The sequence below is a fragment of the Acipenser ruthenus genome, chromosome 19, assembly GCF_902713425.1.
Source record: "Acipenser ruthenus chromosome 19, fAciRut3.2 maternal haplotype, whole genome shotgun sequence".
Lineage (NCBI taxonomy): Eukaryota > Metazoa > Chordata > Actinopteri > Acipenseriformes > Acipenseridae > Acipenser > Acipenser ruthenus.
In genome coordinates this window covers 2,082,336-2,101,352 of record NC_081207.1, presented here as the reverse complement: position 1 = coordinate 2,101,352, position 19,017 = coordinate 2,082,336, and the positions used below count along the sequence as shown (strand labels likewise).

The following is a 19,017-nucleotide window of genomic DNA, read 5'->3' as shown; positions in this document are numbered from 1 at the left end:
AAACTTAGAATTAATTCAGACTCCAGATATGTACTGCACTATGGAGAGCAAATTCACCCATGACCACCATCCTTGCCAAGCTGGGAAAAAACTATCTTGAGGCAACAAGGGGAAGGCAAGTACCTTAGTTGTCATTGAATCATGACTGCCAGTATTGCCAAACTGGTGCGCACGCACGCAGCCAGACCCGTGCCAGTCATGTATTTCTGCTAGAGAATACAAGAAAATGTTTCTGCAAACCAATAATAACTTTATTACCAAAGACATAAAAGGCATCCTGCAAAGATGCGGTTGGGCTATATACAGGCTTTATAAAATGTAGAAAAGTTGGTCTGTGTTTATAACGAGTCCACTGTCCCCTCCTTCACTACGGCTGCAGCCAGGTTCCGTGCCAAAGCAAGACGCAGAAGCTCCACTTTGGTGGTTTCTATATCTTCCTCCTGTGGAGGAACAGATGCATTTAAATCACAGAAATCTCTGACACTTTCACCACCTAGTTAGTGTTACTGCCACCAAAAAATGTACATTTTAGACATCTATCAAAATACTGACAAATCAAAAAAAAAAAAAAATTACACACATACAGTAGATGCCGCTTATTAGCAACCTCTCGGTTCTCAGCAAAAAGTTATTAACCAAACTTTGTTATTAAGTGAAAAGCCACATTTATGTATGTGGAAAAATGATGTATACTACAGTTGTAGAAACAGTGCACTGAAATACTGTATTGTACACGTAGTACTACAACAACATACTAGCAATATCCTTAAACAGTAAACACTCTTGGTATGCAGGACTTACATTTCATAAAGAAGCATCATTTTAAATGCAGTAGTTAATGTTTGTTTTTTTAAGATTCGCCACCTCCAGCTGTAAATCGCGGGATTCAACAGATTTTGAGATGCCAAACTTTTCTGCCACCCGTACTTATTTAGCACGGGGTTCATGTAGTGCCTCCAGAATCCGAACTTCATCGGCTACAGAAAGGTCTACACGTTCTGAAGCCATGATGACAGACGACAATCATACTCAATAAATGCACAGCTGTGTTAGGAAAACTGATACATAAATAGATGCGTGCACGCGATGTATTCGTGTGCGTGCCGTAGCCATAGAAATTGTAAAAAAAAAAAAAAAAGTTGCTAATATCCTTAATCCATTAACATTAAAGTCTATGGGATGGGATTGGTTCCTGGGAAAATGTTAACAACCGAAAGTTGTCTATCAGGGTTGCTAATAACCGGCATCTACTGTATATTCATTCAAATGAAATATGCTTAGGATATAAAAAATAACAGCCTAGAAGATCCAGTTATCATAATTGACACTGCTTTTGCTCCAGACTGCATTAAGCGTTAGTCTGAATGAAGTAGTTTTGATTTATCTTAGCGACCTGCTCTGTGTGTGTAGACTGGTGGAAAGAAAACTTGTACCCACTTCCCCAAACTGCAGCTCTGAAATTGTGTATTACAGTCAGCACTCACATATCCGACCCTATAAAATGTTGACTTCAGTGGTGGTTAAACGTGTGTGATGCATATCAGATTATTTCATTTTGGCCCGTTCCAACCCTTGTATCTTTTTTGTGTTCCCTGAAAAACAGACAATATCAAAAACACATATCTGAAAGGACTGTATTTTAAAATAAGTAGGCTTCCACTTAGATGCACTGCATTGGTTTTGTTGGTACACTACTATATTTAACAGTAGTAGTATTTTAATTCAGAACGACATGATTCTGAAAATATCACTTGTCAAAACTAGAGACAACACGTTAACTGTAATACAGTACATACTTTTAAATCCGGTACGTATTGTAGCGGTATGTAAAATTTCCCAATTAACGACCTAACAGCAAAATGAAATCTAAATTATCCATGCACAGAACTACGTTAAACATAAAAGGCAATGCAATATAGCAAAACCAAAATATTATATAAAAAAACAGTTTCCAGAATTAAAACCATATACAAAGTCTGTATTCAAAATTGCAGAATAAAGTGCAATAAGGCCCTAATGGTCACAGTTCACTTGCAAATGAAAATGCACAAAAGCAACAAAAGATTTAAAAAATAAATAGATAAACATCACAGTATCTCAAACTGTTTAATGATTAAAACTTCACTGCTAAACTTCTGTCCAGCTATTCCAGTAACCGTAAAAAAGGGGAGATGTGTATCTGGGTAATGGATATCCGAGTGCTGACTGTACACAGGTTCTCTATTTAAATTAGTCTTACCTGAACGGTACGTTTCTCACTGGGCTCAGTCTTGCCCGACATCAGCTCCTCCAGGCAGTGCATCAGCTCGTAGGTTTGATCGGCTGAAAATATCACCTTAACAAAACAAAAAACAAAAATGTTTTAAACAGCCCTGTTTACATCCTAAAAACACCATGCATGCAAAACCCTTAAAAAAGCAGAAGTATACACTTCAGTTAATGCATTTAGGACTGCTTTCACATTTCCAGATTAGCACTAATTTTAGACTCCCTAATGTTAATTTAGGTAAGGTAATCCAAGACGAGTGCTAATCGAGGTCCGTGAAACCAGCTGTTTGTCTGCAATGCCTTTACACCTTCAGAACATCAAAACTACACAAAAAGCTTTTACATATTATACACTCAAACAGACCTGCAAACACACAGGCACGGTATGTTTGATAGGCATAACCTTGGTACACGATGATCACATATTTGAATGATCTCCTAAATTCTCGATCGTGCCGATACGGACCTGTTTCTGCTCCAGCAGGGGCAGTGCGTCAGTAAGGAGGGTCATCCAGAAGCTACGGGGGGCAATTCTGGCCGTCATGAGCGAGAGCAGCAACTTGGCAGCCTCAGCAAACCTCTTCTCTCCGTACAGCTTGTGGAACTCACGGTACTTCCCTGGAAACACGCAACACGAGAATTCAACGAGAACACAACAACAAACAGGGACGAATGAGGTCAGATCTTTTCTTTCTCTCTAGAAAGAAATAGTTTGTAGTTATCCTTTAAACACACACACACACACACACACAATGATTTGAAAACCAATGGAGATGCAGACAGATACAGTAGTTATGACTACAGGGGTAGCCCGAACCCTCCGTTTAGAAGGTGCTGTATTTGTCAGTAGTGGGGAATATGAAAAAGAAACACAAGAGACTGGAGCTCTTGTTGGTGAAGTACGTACCTAGGAAGGTGAGCCGGTCGCTGAGCAGCATGGCAGGCCCCAGATTGTCGATGAGGTCCAGGTCAGAGAAGGTGCCCCGAGCACAATAATCCTGCAGAAACCTGGAGAGGCAGGACAGGGGGAGCGATTAATGAGAGCAGGCAAGGACAAAATGAACTGAGAAAAAGAGCCTGCACTTTGGTAGGGGGTTGGTTGTCATGAAGGGGTTATGACTAAACTTCCACGTGTAGGGGGAGGGGAGGGGAGGGTGACGAACCTGTCGGAGATGAGGGTGGCGAAGGCAGCGTCTTTAGCTCGGATGCTCCAGGACAGCGCAGAGCCCAGCCGGTTGTTTCTCACGGCTTTCTTTGCCATGATCTTACAGATGCTGCGCACTGCAGAAACGCAACAGGGTTAGGGAATTATCTTCAGGACGAGGGGCATTTTACAACTAGAATACCCCACCCACCCTTTGAAGTGTTAAATTACCAGTTTTCTAGATACATGTTTACATCAATAGTTTATCTAGTAAAGAGACACAAAAAGGTTCCTGTTTGGACAGTTCCAGTAAACTGTATAATCGTGTTGTTTGTCAAAAAAAAAAAAAAAAAAAACAATGGTAGAGCTACGACAAATCTTTGGATATTAAAATGACAGATAAAAAGGGAAGAAGAGAATATTTTAACATAAAAAACAACAATGTTTGTCAGGCACTGCTGTACCCAATGGTACAATCTGAACCCCTATTGCCCCGGACAGCAATGCTGCACAAACCCTGCCTTACCTTGCAATGCTGCACAAACCCTGCCTTACCTTGCAATGCTGCACAAACCCTGCCTTACCTTGCAATGCTGCACAAACCCTGCCTTACCTTGCAATGCTGCACAAACCCTGCCTTACCTTGCAATGCTGCACAAACCCTGCCTTACCTTGCAATGCTGCACAAACCCTGCCTTACCTTGCAATGCTGCACAAACCCTGCCTTACCTTGCAATGCTGCACAAACCCTGCCTTACCTTGCAATGCTGCACAAACCCTGCCTTACCTTGCAATGCTGCACAAACCCTGCCTTACCTTGCAATGCTGCACAAACCCTGCCTTACCTTGCTCTGCCAGCTGCCTCTGCTCACAGATCCGCAGCACCTTGAGGGCCTTGCGCTCCGTGTCCAGGGGAACCCTCTCGATTTGCAGCTCCAGGTACATCCTCCCAAACTCCGGGCAGTGATCGAAGTAATCCACCGCCAGCTGCCACAGGCTGGGACACACACACACACACACACACACAGGTGTCAGGACAGACACGCACAGTACACTGTGCTGCCACTATATAAATCAGAGCCATTGGGCCATATTCACAAAGCATTTACCACCGCTGTAAAATAGTTTGTTGAGATCTCAGGGAGCATAGTTAAGATTGGTGAGGTGTGGGGGGAACAAATAGAAAAATACATCACAGTAAGGTTGGTAGGGATTAGGTTTAGGGTTTGATAGACTGAATTAAGATCAACAAACTGGATTTTCCACTTTCCCTTATGGAAGTGTGCTGAAAATACCCCCTTTATTTAAAGTTAAACATAAGTCAGATGTAACATGAAAACAAATGCAATATAAATATGAAATGGGTGTAATTACAGTATCTTTTTTTTACATTATTAAATTTAAAAAGTCATGCCTCATCATTACTGAATAGGGGAAACAAGGACCAATTGAATTTTTTTTTTTTTTTTTTTTTTTAAATTTGGAATAGCCAATTATTTTTCTTATTTTCTCCCCAATTTGGTAAGCCCAATTATTGTTTATTTCAACCCGGCTCACTGCTGCCACCCCCGCGCTGACTCGGGAGGGACAAAGACAGACACACGCGTCCTCAGAAACGTGTGCCATCAGCCGTCCGCTGCTTTTCACTCTGCAGGCCCGCCATGCAGCCACCTCAGAGCTACAGCATCGGAGGACCACGCAGCTCTGAGCAACTTACAGGCAAGCCTGCAGGCGCCCGGCCAGTCTACAGGGCCCCCCCACCGGCGCCGCTCAGCCAATTGCCGCCCCCTGGGCACTCCCAGAGTGCCTTTACCGGATGCGCCACTCAGGGGCCCCTGGACCAATTGAATTTTGATCAGATTTCTTATTAAATGTACTACAGATGGGAGTATAGCAAAATGAGTTCAGAAACACAGCTCAAGAACGGGCGCCTTACCTGTGGTGTGTAAACAGTCCTGACGCATATTCCAAGAGGAGGAACTCTCTCAGATTGGAGCCAAAGCTGGACGAAAGAAACGTCAGAGAAATTACATCTCATAAAAGAATAGAACAGGAAGCAGCAGCAGCTAAGCCAGCCCAGGACTTGCCTGTGTAAATATAAAATGCATACTCACTGAAGGTTGTGGGACTGAAGGAGTTTGCAGTGGTCCAGCAGGTCTGTCAAATGGGCTACAAACCACCAGTTACTGAGAGCAATGCTGTTGGAGGAGATGACAGTTTAACTACGGGTAACAGACACCAGTGTAAAACTGAACCCGATTGCGTTGCACTGAATTCTCAACATCAAACACTGTTGTTCTGGTTGTGCCTCGCATACAAGCGAAGGCATGTGCTGCTGCGGACAGGCACGCTGGCTGGATCGCTCACCTGCAGTCCTTGATGACCTGGTGAATGTCAAACTCGAAGGCAGCCAGGAGGATGCTGTCCAGCGGCTCGGGGGCACTCCGGTTGTCCAGGAACAAATCCATGCTGGACTGAAAAGCCAATGAGATACCTGGGTTTTATTAATCTAAACAGCGGTGGACCTTAACATCCTGACTCTTCCCACTGTATTTTTTGGTATGTTGAACAAGGGCTTTTGGTGCCATGGTAACTGTACTCTTATTTCTATTTAAATATATTAATGTGCTTGTGATGTCATTCACCACATAGTTAATGATCTAATATATATATTAGAAAATAGTCCACAACGATGTAGAATACGAGTGGCTGTAGGCGAGCGCAGGTAAAGCGGTCAAGTTAGAGAGTAAGTAGCGTGGTTCTGAAAAATGCAGCGTTACACGTCCCCGCGCGCTGCTACAACTGTTTAAATAACGGACCTGTAATTTCTCTTTCCATTGTTAACACCCTGACAACTTTTTACACTTAACTGTTTAAAAACGCTTTTCAAAATGCCAGCTTGTGTCCTCTAAAATCACTGCAGGAAGAGCAATTAAAATTTTTTTTTTTTTTTAAAAATCATTAATTTCTTGCTGTGTTACCTGTTTGACAATGTGGGCAATAATCCTTACACTACCTATCAGGGCACTAGAGCGGACATTTTGAAAAGAGCTTTGAAACAGACTTTAAAGTTGAAAGTGTTAAAAGTTGCCAGGATGTTAACCGTGAAAAGAAAAACGACCGGTACGTTATTTACACAGTTGTAGCAGGACGTGTAACACTATATTTTTTTGGAACCCCGCTACTTCCTCTTTGACCCCACCGATACACTGAAGCGACTCTTGGAATTCAACATTCAGGGTGTGGCTGCAGTACCTGTGCGTAGTAGTGGAGCTCTGTAGGTTTCACAGAGGGGTGTGTGTACAGAAGTCTGGTCACAAGGAGATGGTACCAAGTGGAAAGCTGCTCCTTCTGGTTCAACAGAGTCTCTTCATGGCCTAGAAGAATCTAAAGGAGAAGAAAAAATAAAATAAATAAATTAAATGTAATGTGTATTATCTTTATGCTTGACCTACAGCGTGAGTGAGCATGTGTACACGCAGCTCTATCTGCTTAAGCACACAAGCCATGTGCACTCAGGAGTTTGTCTATAGAAAAGCTGGTAATGTGTTGCTAACAATGGCAGCAATTATAACCCCAAGAAGATTCATGTTTTAGAACAACTTGTTAAGTTTCTGCTTAATTGGCTTAACTGGTTTAATGGTGTTCAGAGGTTTACACGAAAAAGCTGGATAAAGCCCTTCATAAAGCCTATAATAAACCTAATTGTGTTTTGCTCAAATGTCACCACATGCTGTAAAGACTATTAAAGCATTATGCAGTGGAGGCACTCTTTGGGGAGTTCTAGAACATGTAACCCACGATGGAAATGGGTTCAATGTTCTATTGATTACTCAGATATTCTCTTGCAAACTCCTTGCTATTTTATACAGTATAACAAATTATACTGATGATATTGCAATAATTGAGGGGTGTCCTGAAAAAAAAAATTAAAAAAAAAAAAAAAAAACTCCCACAACTTAAATTAATCTCATCTGGAACATATACCCTCAAAATCTGTTTTCTGGAAACTAGGAAGAAAAAGATGTGGTTGAAAAACGTATCCACAAACAGTCCAGTTTGGGAATAGAAATCAGTTTAGTAAATTGTTTAAATTAATTCTACATTGAGAGAATCTAAGAAAATGTGTGTCTTTGCCCTGGACTTTATTATTACTAATCATTTAGCAGACACTTTTATCCAAAGCAACTTACAGAGACAAGGGGGTGAACTACACACCAGGGTCACAGTGTGGCTAGGATTGAACCGGCAACCTCCTGGTAACGAGCCCCTTTCTTTAACCACTGGACCACCAAGTCTCATTAAATTCTAAATGTTTTTCAAGTGCCTGCAAGATTCACAATGAAGTCGGTGTTGCGGGTGCTGTTTGCTGCTCTGCTCACCTTGCAGATTGTCTCCAGGTTGGAGTTGGAGCTGAAGGACCCATCCTGCAAGTGCAGCTCACACTCCTCGTGCCAGTGTCTCCATTTCAAATCAAACTCCGTCAGCGTCTGACTGCCAACCGGCTGAGGAGACAGCAGGGTTAGAAACGTTTCAAAATTGAAAAAAAAAAATAAAAAAAATAATGGAATGCCAGTTTTCTTTTTGATAATTTGGGGGGGGTAGGTAAACCTGGAATTTCTCAGCACTGGTATGCATTATAAAACAAAATCAACCACAAAATTCTAAATGATAAAAATAAATAAAAAATTGAATTTCTCCAACGCCGTACATACATTGAAGACTGGCATTTTCTTCATGAGGCTGTCCAGGGTTTTGAACATACTTCTGGCTGCTGGCTGCTGGCTTGCCTGCTTGGCCAACATTTGCCTGGCCTCATCCATCCGTCCCTGCAGCACGTAGCAGATCACCTGCAGCAACAAGAGAGCGACGGGCACGGTCAGGGCAAGAGAGAGAGGGATGGAAGCAAGACCGGAGCAGCAAGCATGGAACAGAGTGAGGAGGAAAAACAAGGGCAGAAAAAGACATAGAAAGAGGAGGAGGAAAATCAAGAGCAGACGAGAGAGAGGGGAGCAAGACATGGAACACAACATTGGGGGGCAAGGAGCACGAGTGAGAGGGGAGAGAGGACAGGACGTGGGCCAAAAGACAGGAGAGAAAGCAGCGTGACAGACAGTCAGGTCAGAGTGGTAGCTAGACGAGAGAAGATTCCAGACATCTTGGGGCAGAGAGATCCAGACAGAGGGTCAGATGTTGGAGCTCACCACGTCCCAGTACTTGTGGTGCCTCGTTGGGCTGTCGCTGTGCAGGACCTCCTGAGCCTTCTCATCCACATCAGCTTTGTGCAGCCGGACCCAGTCCAAGAGATGCAGCAGGAGAGAGCCCGCTGAGAACCAGGAAACACAGGTTAATACTGCAGCACTTTCCACAACCCTTCAAGGGCTGACGCATAGTACCGTGGGTGGTGGAATAGGGAGTGAAGTATTCAACCTGAGCAATGTAGTAATACCTAAAGCAGATGCTGTTTGTTTTTGTTTAAGTTGATTTTTTCAGCCAGCTATAGTCTACGTGTGTGCAGGCTCATAGAAAAATAAACATGAAGACTTCTAGAAGACTAATCATTCCAGTAGAAAGTTCTTAGCAAAATCAATTTCTGCTACGTCTGTTGCTACTGTATTGTGAAATTAAATATCTACCAAATCCACTTTATTTTTGAACAGTAAAAAAACTCAAGTTAACGCCAGTGTTCTGTATTTGCAAGTACTGTAGTAGCTGCTTTAGTACCCTTACCTGGGGCTGCTTCAATGAAGAGGACCTCACATAGATTCCAAATCAGCTCCACAGCCAGTAGAATCGAAACCTGACAAAATATTCACAAAGTAAGCCCCTGAAGCAAATCCACAAAGAGCCTCTCAACCAGGAACATCCAAGTTGTCATCATTAATATGACGTATTTTCTTGTAATAGTTATAAAACCATGTCATCTATGAGGTTACACTTCAACGTCAACAATCTGTCAATACAAAATTGAAACAAAATGCAGACATTTGTTTCCAGTATAGGTAAATGTTAGTAAAGGAATGCTCTTGTGTGCAGATGGCCAACATTTATAGGAATTAGGGGTTTCTAGTATATTGCAATCCTGTGCTCTGAAATGGTCAGGGGGAACACAATTGTGTTTATAAATCATATAGTTAAACTGATAAAGATGTCAATTCCTTACTTGGCTGCAGTATTGTGTTGACAAGGCAGAGTCACGTGTAGAAACTGAGGAGAAAAAAATAAATAAAATTCCGACTTTACAAGCTGGTTCCCAGCTGCTTGTCAGCCAAAGATGTTCGATTTAATATTAACACATAATTATCAGATTCTATTCTGCAATGCATATCCTGTTTCGCACCTGCAATTTGTTGTAGTTCCTCCATGCATGCTCTTATCACCGATCTGTAGTTCTTGCTAACACTGACAAACCTGCAGAAAAAGGGAGGGGGGGGGATGCAAATATATAGAAATACATGCATCAGGCAACGGAAAGTGAGGACTGATGTCTCCTACCCTACACTACCACATTACAGTAACAGCCTGTCCTAAACCCACCTACATGAACCCTATTCAGCTCCCCTATCTATGGCAGTGTTTAAATGGAATCCTAGTGCATTATCTCAGCCCCCCGCCCCCATCCTCACAGCCGCACAACCCTGATAAAATGACCTTATCCCATCCCTATAACATCAGCGCTTCCCTGAGGAAGCAACTCACTGCGGTCTCTTCGTTTTGCTGGACGTCTCCTCCTTACTCTGCTGCAGCCCCACAAAGATGTGATGGGATTCGTTGAAGAGTTTGCGCAGAATCGGTGAGTAAATATCCTCGTCCTTCCTGACCACGTGAATTAAAGGGCAGCCTGCTTCGCCGGAGCCTGAAGAAAGCACACGGACAAGGGAAGAATGGTACTCCAGGGATGGAGGAGCTCAAGGGGGCTGTATTAGGCACCCAGAAAACCCTGGACCAGCTCAAACTGTATAAGCTTTTCTGTCCTTGGTACCGATTATCGGCTGGTTTCATAGATACTGATTAGCACTAGTGTTGGACTTACTTAAAGAAACATTAGGTAATAGAAGACTAGCGCTAATAAGGGTTGGTAAATTCAGATTCCAGTTTCCAAACATCATCATCACTGGTGCCTCATGGTGAACGGTCAGCTTCACTGGTATTTCCAGCATTGGCAGCAACGCTGCTGCAGACGTAGCGGTTTCCTTTGTTTAGCTGGGTTTAAACTGTTGCTCACCTGTTCCCTTGCGCTGTGTCTCATACAGCAGGATATCTCCAGGACCCCACACAAACCCCATGTGCCTCTGACCCGAATCCACCCCAGGGATCACCTGCAGCAATTACACAAGAAACAACCAGAAATCACTCGCAAGCATGCAGGGTACAGTAAATCAGCCTGCCTGTCCATGACAGGTAAAAAACTTCAATAGCTCGCTGCACCCGCAGACCCTGACCATCAACCCAGCTCTGGCTCACATTGCCTGGTACAGATTGATTTTGCATTGCAGACTGAAGGGTGTCATACATGGTTGCTGTCAATTCCAGTTCCAATTCTAAATCTTCAAAGGAAATGGAATTGATATTTTAAGAATTGTTGGGATTGAAGCCAGTTTAATTGACTAACAAACAGTGGCATCGGTTTAAGTAACGTGTTGCCACTGTGAGAAGCTAATTTTAACAGAATACTGCTAATTGCAATTTTGATCCATGATGTGTTCAAATGGATTAAAAGGGCCCTATTGTAAGTGACTCTGCAGCTGTTGATTCATAGTTCACCGCGTAGTGTAGCTTTGGATAAAAGCGTCTGCTAAATGAATGATTAAAAATGGAATTGATTTTAAAAAAAGGAATTGGAATTGAAAAACAGGCATTGACCCCCACCTTGGTCACATAAATCTAATAACATTAAAAACTAATAAGAAGTATCAGTGGATAAAATAAATCCGAGGCACAAAATGTTATGATCTAAAAAGTATATAATAAGAACAATAATAATAATACACAGTTAAAGACCCTATTATATCACGGTCTCGTTTCTTGTACGGAAGAAGGTTATGTGAGCACAGCAATGTAGAAAGGTAATGACAAATTAAATACCATGTGTTAAATTAAAAACATAATCGAACATGTCTATCTAGTAAGGTAACTGACAACACCGGAGGAAAATTCCATTTCAAACCTGCATGCTTGTCACACTGATACAGTGATACAGTGCCAGAGACGTGAACTGATGCACGCTGCCAATGTATTCTGTACTGTAGTTTAAATTTACTTCTGAAAATTATGAATACAAAATACATACGGTAATAGCGGGCTCCACGTCTACTTCCTCCATTTCAGCAAAACAATAATAAAAAAAAACCGGAATCTTTACTGTGTAGAAAGTTACCGTTTAAAAATTATGAATTGAAAATAATTACATTAATTTGCACAGCGCTACCTTCTACAGTACAACAAAAGGACCCCGCCTCGGCCCGGGCTTGTGGGAGGGTGTCTACACAGATGCCTGAAAGAAAATGCCGGGGGTGGACGGGGGGGGGAGAGAGAGAGAGACTCCTATTGCATAACAGTTACACCCATTCCAGTTTTTAATATGTGCGTGATTAACCTTAGTATATAGGTAACAAGCTCAGGGTGTGCCTGATTAAACTCATAGTAAAACCAGGAATTGATCATACTGCTATACAAAGGGAGTCTTGCTGCTATCACTGTGTTAAAAATCATAATCCATGATACTATGATTTTTAGTATCTATTGCCACTTTAATATATTGATAATTTTTTTTAACTAGTGTTTGGTCATGCACTGTATCTAATGTGTGAAGCACAGAATAACTATTGATAACAGACATAAGTAATCATCCAATGGGATTTACTGCATGTATTGTATTTCTGCCCGAGCTACTTTGTACACCCAGTTGACAGAATATCAGCAGCAATGTTTTAAAAAGCTGCTTGCCATGGTCTTATTTGACTTTTTTTCAATACACACAAATACTCATGGCTCAAAAACAAGATGGCTACCTCAGATCAGCTGGCCTCTTCTCCAGAATTTTCCAGAAACAGTCCTTTGTATTGAAAATATACCCTGTATACTATACCGTTGAAATACCACCATGGGGAGAAAAAAAAAGTGTTTGGATATCAACATGTTGTCTCATTTAAAATAAGAAGTGTGTGTTTTGATTTTCTTTTTTTTAAACAAAAACGAATAAAATGATTCGACAAGCGCGTGCCCGCGTCTTTAGCGCGCTCTAAAGCACGCTATATAACGTAAATTACGTCAGACCGCCCGGGCGCGCACGGCTATTCTGCCCACGTGACCTGCGCCGTTCAATGAAAACCCGATCGCGCGAACGCGCAATATTGCGTGCGCGCGCACGGGCGGCCGGTTTTATAGTTCGGCGGCGCGGACGTGCGCGTTACCGAGGACCCTTTGTGTGGCGGCGTAGAGAAGCGCGGTGAGGATAACCATGGCGGACGAGAAACCCAAGGTGAGTTTGTTAAAAAAAGAAAAGACAGTTAAAGAAAAACACAGCCAACCATAGGATGCGTGTATGCGCCTTTAACGTTTTGTTGCATCAGCTCAAAGGTGGCATTGAAAAGTTATTTTTAAATAGAACAAATGTATTGACCAGGTTAAAGACCCTATGCCTGATAAGACCGGAAGGGAATGGGGGCTGCAGAGGCGGGCAAGCGAATCGCATACAACTTTATTTATTTCATTTAACTGAATTAAAAGTCTTTAAATAAGGACGTCGTTTAGAACTTTGGAAAAATAGTTTTGGTGGTGCATCGCCGCCTCTGTGTGTGTGTGTGTGTGTGTGTCTGTCTGTGTGTGTGTGTGTGTCTGTCTGTGTGTGTGTGTGTGTGTGTGTGTCTGTGTGTGTGTGTGTCTGTGTGTGTGTCTGTGTGTGTGTGTGTGTGTGTCTGTGTGTGTGTCTGTGTGTGTGTGTCTGTGTGTGTGTCTGTGTGTGTGTCTGTGTGTGTGTGTGTGTGTGTCTGTCTGTGTGTGTGTGTCTGTGTGTGTGTGTCTGTGTGTGTGTCTGTGTTTGAGTGACTTAATTTGAGAATAAGTATTTTTGTTTAATTCTAACTGCATCAGAAAACTAAAACTCCGTCTCGTAAAGTGTGGTTATTAAAGGTGACTCGGTTTCACTGTCCTAGTATTAAAGCTTGCCGCTCAGCCTGCTTTTTTAGGTTCTCTTGAAATGTAACTCCGCATATGAAACAAAGGCACACACGTTGCTTGGGGGGTACAACGTTGTAGCCGGTTACTTGTAGCAATGTCAGAAGCAGCGTTTAATAATAATAATAATAAAGCTACAACATAAACCCTGTTGCCTCCCTTAACAGTTTTTGTCAGATCCACGCTTTTCTCAATATTAGCGGCTATTCCTAGATCCCGCCAATTCTTGGGGCAGCGATGTATAGGGGCCATGGGGATGTATTCTGCATGTTAAGTAAGCCCTTAAGTAAATAGCAGCTTAAAGCCCTGTTCTGCACCGTAGGATTGCTTTTCCTTTGTACCCGCGGTGATTAGGAACTGACTGGTCAGAAGGGGGAATCCTGCAATATTTTTTTACAGTGAGACGCCACCACCCGCACTCATTACTATTACAATGCTAGTATCTCTGACTGATAAGTTCACTGTTTTGAACTTCTTATTGAAACTACACTGAACAGTGCTGGTGCATCTTTTAACAGATTTCAAGGCATGGGGTCCGGTTCTAGCAAATCTCTGTCCGATCCCTTGCTAAAGCGTGGTTCGGGTTTTCTAATCGCTTTTATGAATCGACACTTCTTAGTTTAGCCTTGCATTGGTTTTACTGTAAAATGCCTGATTTGGTTGCCTGTAATTTGCAGCAGGTTAAAATGGCTCAAACTGCAATTTAATGGGAGTCGTCTTCCATGACTCCTGTGGCATTTGCAATGGACTGGTTTGGTTTATATTGATGTTCCAGGGAGAGGTGCATCCACTGCTTTGTATGAGTACTGTCCTCCAGACAGTAATGTTTACCAGGCTTAATTGAATTAAAGCACATAAAATAAATTCCCTTCAGCAGACTAATAGCAACAGTGACACCCGGTGGTAAGGCTGCTGTAATCTTGGGCGTTTCCTTTTCCACTGTCTGCCACATCCCATTTTAAAACATTATCAAACCCCCCAACATTTAAAACTTTCGTGCACATCCTCAACCTTCAACCCTACACAAGGTAGGAAACGAGTAAGAAGAATGTAAGTAAGGCAAGGTTGAGGCAGTCTCGCCACTGGTGTCTAATATTCCAGAAAAGCTGTTTTAGAGTTTTGACTTTGTGGCAATGCAGTTATCCAGCAGGTGGCGTGCTGAGCTCATGGGCATGTTTCTGTTTCTAAATATAAGGTTTAATTGTTCAATTGGAGGAATGGCTTCAATTGTTTGCAGCCTTACAAAGGACATCTCTAGCCAGGAACTGTTCTTTGAAGAAAACTAAAAACCTTGCAGGTGCTTCAAAGCCAGTGTGCTTGCTTTGTGCTTTCAGTTTCTGTTAAGAACTGTATATCTAAGTATCATGTAAGCACTAGAGCTAATTCAGTCAAGTGCTATCCTGAAGCATTGCCTGACCTCGCTTCATTGAACCACGGGGCTGGGAGCTGATGTCACTGGACATGTGTGGTTGAATCTAAATTGACTGTTGTATCAATTTCAGGACGTGAAGACAGAAAACAACGACCACATTAACCTCAAGGTTGCGGGTCAGGACGGCTCCGTGGTGCAGTTCAAAATCAAGAGGCACACGCCGCTCAGCAAACTCATGAAAGCTTACTGCGAGCGACAGGTAAGAAAGACGGGGCACAGTTCATGCATCCGCACCGAGGCTGCCACCATCTCTAAACAAAACACATGCAAACCCTTTTTTAGTCTTCATAAAGCTCCCTGCGAGTCGACAAAATTAATTAAATATCTCGCACACAGGAAAGGGATGGGCAGGGAGGGTCTGGCATTCTGACCTTTGTTCCCATTGTCTTGTTTCTTTTTGAAGCAACAAGTATGAACTGATTAAAGAGCTAAAGCAAGGGGATGTGGGGCAAGCTTCTTGGGCAATGTGGACCTTTCCTGTCCTTGGTGATTCCTGCCCTCCGCTGGATTTCATTTGACTCCTGAATTGTTCACTAAACCTACTACTTTTTTTTTTTTTTAAATGTTTCTTCATTTATCTACTAAATGACTTGAAAGGCCATTGTTCTCGTTATTGCAGACATTATATTTTCTAAAACCTCCTTTTTCCCCCAGCAAAATCTGGCTAAGTAAGACTTCAGTGTTGTAATGGTGCTTGAGTGCATAACCAAGACTTAATCCCAGCCAGGTGGAGCCAAGCACAAGGATGCTGAACCGTAGCTCTCTATACCTGGTTAACCCCGGACTCTGCTTCTCCACAGGGCTTATCGATGAGGCAAATCAGGTTTCGGTTCGATGGGCAGCCCATCAACGAGACGGACACACCTGCACAGGTGAGACATCTACTAGCCAGTGAAAAAAGGGGCCCCAAAAATATAGATGCAGTCCCATTCAACGGGTGCAAGGGCTCTGCGCTGTCCTGACCAGAACCTTGCAGATCCGTTTCTGTACAGACACTTTGTTTGCTTGTTTTCTTTACATTGGTAAATCCTAGAAATATCCTAAGTTGTTTTGCATATAGTATATTCTCGACTTGCAAATGAAATCCTGACCCTGGGATTATACAGCCGATCTGATTAGAATATACGCCTGCACCAGCTCTAACCCTTTTAACACACTGCAGCTTTGTCTCTAAACCTTGATCCACCGTGCAAATGTATATTGTTCTTCTTAAAAGAAATGCATGTTGCTGAATAAACATCAACCGAACAAATGATTTCCCTGGATGGATAAAAGCTGCTGCAGAGTCTTCTAGTGTGCGTTTGCATGCATGCTGTGTGCTTTGTTCTTTTTGGTAACACGTGGCTCTCTCTTTTTGCTGTAACAGTTGGAAATGGAAGATGAAGATACGATCGATGTGTTTCAGCAGCAAACAGGAGGCCTCTACTGATTGAAACAACCTGGCGGCGGATTGTTGTTTTTATTTTTGCTCATTTTGAGAACTGTTCCCATTACCAACACCAAGAAAAAAAAGAAATCAGTACAAACTTCGAGAGGTTTTCACAGTTATACTAAAGTACTGTTGTATAGTGTTTCCCTTCTTCCTTTTTTTTTTTTTTTGCTTTGTACATAAAAAAATAACCTCAGTGTTGAGACACACACACGCACGCACGCGCACACATTAAAACACTGAAATGTAGCTTTTCAATAGCGGCCCTTGTCACATCTGACCAAAAGTGATGCTATTTAGTTGGCTGGAGGGGTGAGAGAGCTGGTTCCTCTGAAGGTACAATGCTTTAGGTTTGCTAGTGACATCACCCTGAAATTAGTAACCCAGTAAATGATTTTTTTGTCTCATTCCATGGGAGATTGAGATTTGTTAATTGTCAGATTAACTGCTTATCCTTTTGTTTTATTTTATCAGAATGGATGGATTTTATCTTTTTTTTTATTGTAGTGGTTACATGTAGAATCTTTTGTCTTAATAATAGTAGTTTGATTAGGCCATATGAAAACTAAATCCAAAAGGGGTTGTAGTCAAGTCAAACATCTGTATTGTTTAATAAATTTCTTGTTTAAAATAAAATTCTTTTTATTTTATTTTTTTTATTTTAATCATTTCTATTAACCTCATTTCCGTTTGTTCTCTTGTATCTGTACATCAAAAGCACAGTAAATGTTATGGACATTCTGTTAACCTGATTGGGTGAGGGGGCTCCCGAGTGGCGCATCCAGTAAAGTCGCTCCGCGCGGAGTGCAGGATGTGCCCTATAGCCTGGAGATCGCAGATTCGAATCCAGGCTATGTCACAGCCGACTGTGAGTTCCTAGGGTGCGGCGCACAATTGGCTGAGCGCTGCCCGGGTAGGGAGGGCTTAGGTCGGCAGGGGAATCCACGGCTCACCCGCATCAGTGACCCCTGTGGCCGATAGGGCGCCTGTGGCTCTGCAGTGGAGCCGCCAGATCTGTGTTGTCCTCCGGCACTATAAATTGGGGTGAAAACCGGGGTAAAATAATTGAAAAAAAAAAAAACCCTGATTGGGTGAAACCGCCGACCAATCAAACAACAGTGGGCTTTCAAGGTTCTTTTAATTTAAAATGTCTACAAAATGGCTGGACTTCAGCGTTCCAGGCTGTGTTTCACCTCATGGACCCAATTCTACTTTAAAAAGAAATGCGTTCAGTATACACTGGCAGGGGATCTCACGACCACTAAAGGGGGTTGAAAACACAGTGGGTAAAGCCAGTTCTTTGGGGTCGGAATTAACTTAAGGCCAAAGGTTCGATGATGTTCTAGCATGAAAAACACTGAAAGTTTACGTTATTTCATTTCTCAGGGTTTAATCATGGGGGTGGGGGGATTGATGAGATCTGAGACCGAAGTCCCAAAACCAGCTATGGGCAACACCTAATGCATTGTGAACCGTGAAACCTATGCTTTAAACAAGCCCCAGGATGTAGAGTTTAATCGGTATCTTGTATGCTGTTTTGGACTCGATACAGCATACAGTATTTTTGCATGACCGACACTAAACACAAGGAAATCATCGTCTTTAACAAGGTGCCTGCAGGACTCGTGAGCATTTCAGTGTTGATAATGCAATACCATGCATTCTATGTGAAAATGCTCCCAGTTAAAAATAACCCTTCACACGACGAGCCATACTCAAGATTCCATATTGTTTAGTCGCTGTGTTTTCAGGGTTTGTTTTGCATTTGTAGAAAGAGAAAGAATGTAATGTAAATAACAATGAAACAATGCTGAGGTCTTCCTGAGGGTAATTGACTAACCCAGCATGAGCTGCCAATGCAAGATGCCACTTGCATTGGAAATAAAGAGCATCTGGACTGCATGCGTACTCCGTCATGTACAGCACTTTAAATCTTGCATGCAGAATACATTTTGCAGCACACAAATTGGTACTTTGGAGTACACCTACCTGTCAGACATAGACAAATAAGATGGCTTGCAGCTTATTGACTGACAGTGGCTGTGTTGCCGTTACAGTTTTTATTTTGGGGAGGGTGGGGGTCAGGCTGGGAGATTAATATTTTAAAGCATATTTAAAATACCAACCAACTAGCATCTGCTGATCTGGACAAGGTTTTCTGTGCTGTGATGACAGATAGGAGACAAGTCTGTAAACCTCAGAAGCAGTAGCACACAGTTATATTCTCATTATATTGCCATTTTATGGAGATTGCTCTGTGGCTGCAATGTCATGTTCTGTATCCAAACATTCGCTTTGCTTAGCGTGCCGTGTAGGGTTAAAAGATTGCCACTGAAAGCCAGTCAAGGGAGGGTGGGCTATGTAAAGTGATGTCATACCCTCCCCCTGTGGACAGAATGACTTCTGTCATATCTAGTCTCTTAAGTCCCGCAGTGACTCTTTGGCTGGGATTTCAACCTTCTTGGCTTAGTCTTGTGATGATTAAAGCACACAGTGCAAATAACCAAAAAATCTTAATTTCTTGCCCTTTGCCACAATGTAAAGTATGCAATTTGCTGTCGGCTGACA

At 42.4% G+C, this 19,017-nt stretch overlaps 2 protein-coding genes across 3 annotated transcripts; one reads left to right on the top strand and one right to left on the bottom strand.

Annotated features, from left to right (window-relative positions):
• Nucleotides 1–229: 229 nt before the first annotated feature.
• LOC117424291 (nuclear pore complex protein Nup85-like) lies at nt 230–12,613 on the bottom strand. 2 transcript variants are annotated; one of them, XM_058992315.1, is made up of 19 exons: nt 12,424–12,613; nt 10,638–10,731; nt 10,112–10,268; nt 9,753–9,823; nt 9,576–9,619; nt 9,143–9,212; nt 8,617–8,738; nt 8,128–8,262; nt 7,795–7,917; nt 6,668–6,799; nt 5,780–5,886; nt 5,527–5,610; nt 5,349–5,414; nt 4,258–4,409; nt 3,432–3,549; nt 3,176–3,276; nt 2,735–2,886; nt 2,240–2,335; nt 230–440 (listed from the first exon to the last, which is right to left on the bottom strand). In XM_058992315.1, the coding sequence occupies exons 2-19, from the start codon at nt 10,696–10,698 to the stop codon at nt 339–341; spliced, it is 1,893 nt and encodes a 630-aa protein (XP_058848298.1). In that variant the 5' UTR covers nt 10,699–10,731; nt 12,424–12,613; the 3' UTR covers nt 230–338. The 2 variants fall into 2 exon arrangements, with proteins under 2 accessions (XP_058848298.1, XP_058848297.1); XM_058992314.1 differs by lacking the exon at nt 12,424–12,613 and adding an exon at nt 11,703–11,930.
• Nucleotides 12,614–12,767: 154 nt separating this feature from the next.
• Nucleotides 12,768–17,099, top strand: LOC117424340 (small ubiquitin-related modifier 2). Its single transcript, XM_034040581.3, has 4 exons — nt 12,768–12,893; nt 15,091–15,219; nt 15,821–15,892; nt 16,387–17,099. The coding sequence occupies exons 1-4, from the start codon at nt 12,873–12,875 to the stop codon at nt 16,447–16,449; spliced, it is 285 nt and encodes a 94-aa protein (XP_033896472.1). The 5' UTR covers nt 12,768–12,872; the 3' UTR covers nt 16,450–17,099.
• Nucleotides 17,100–19,017: the final 1,918 nt, after the last annotated feature.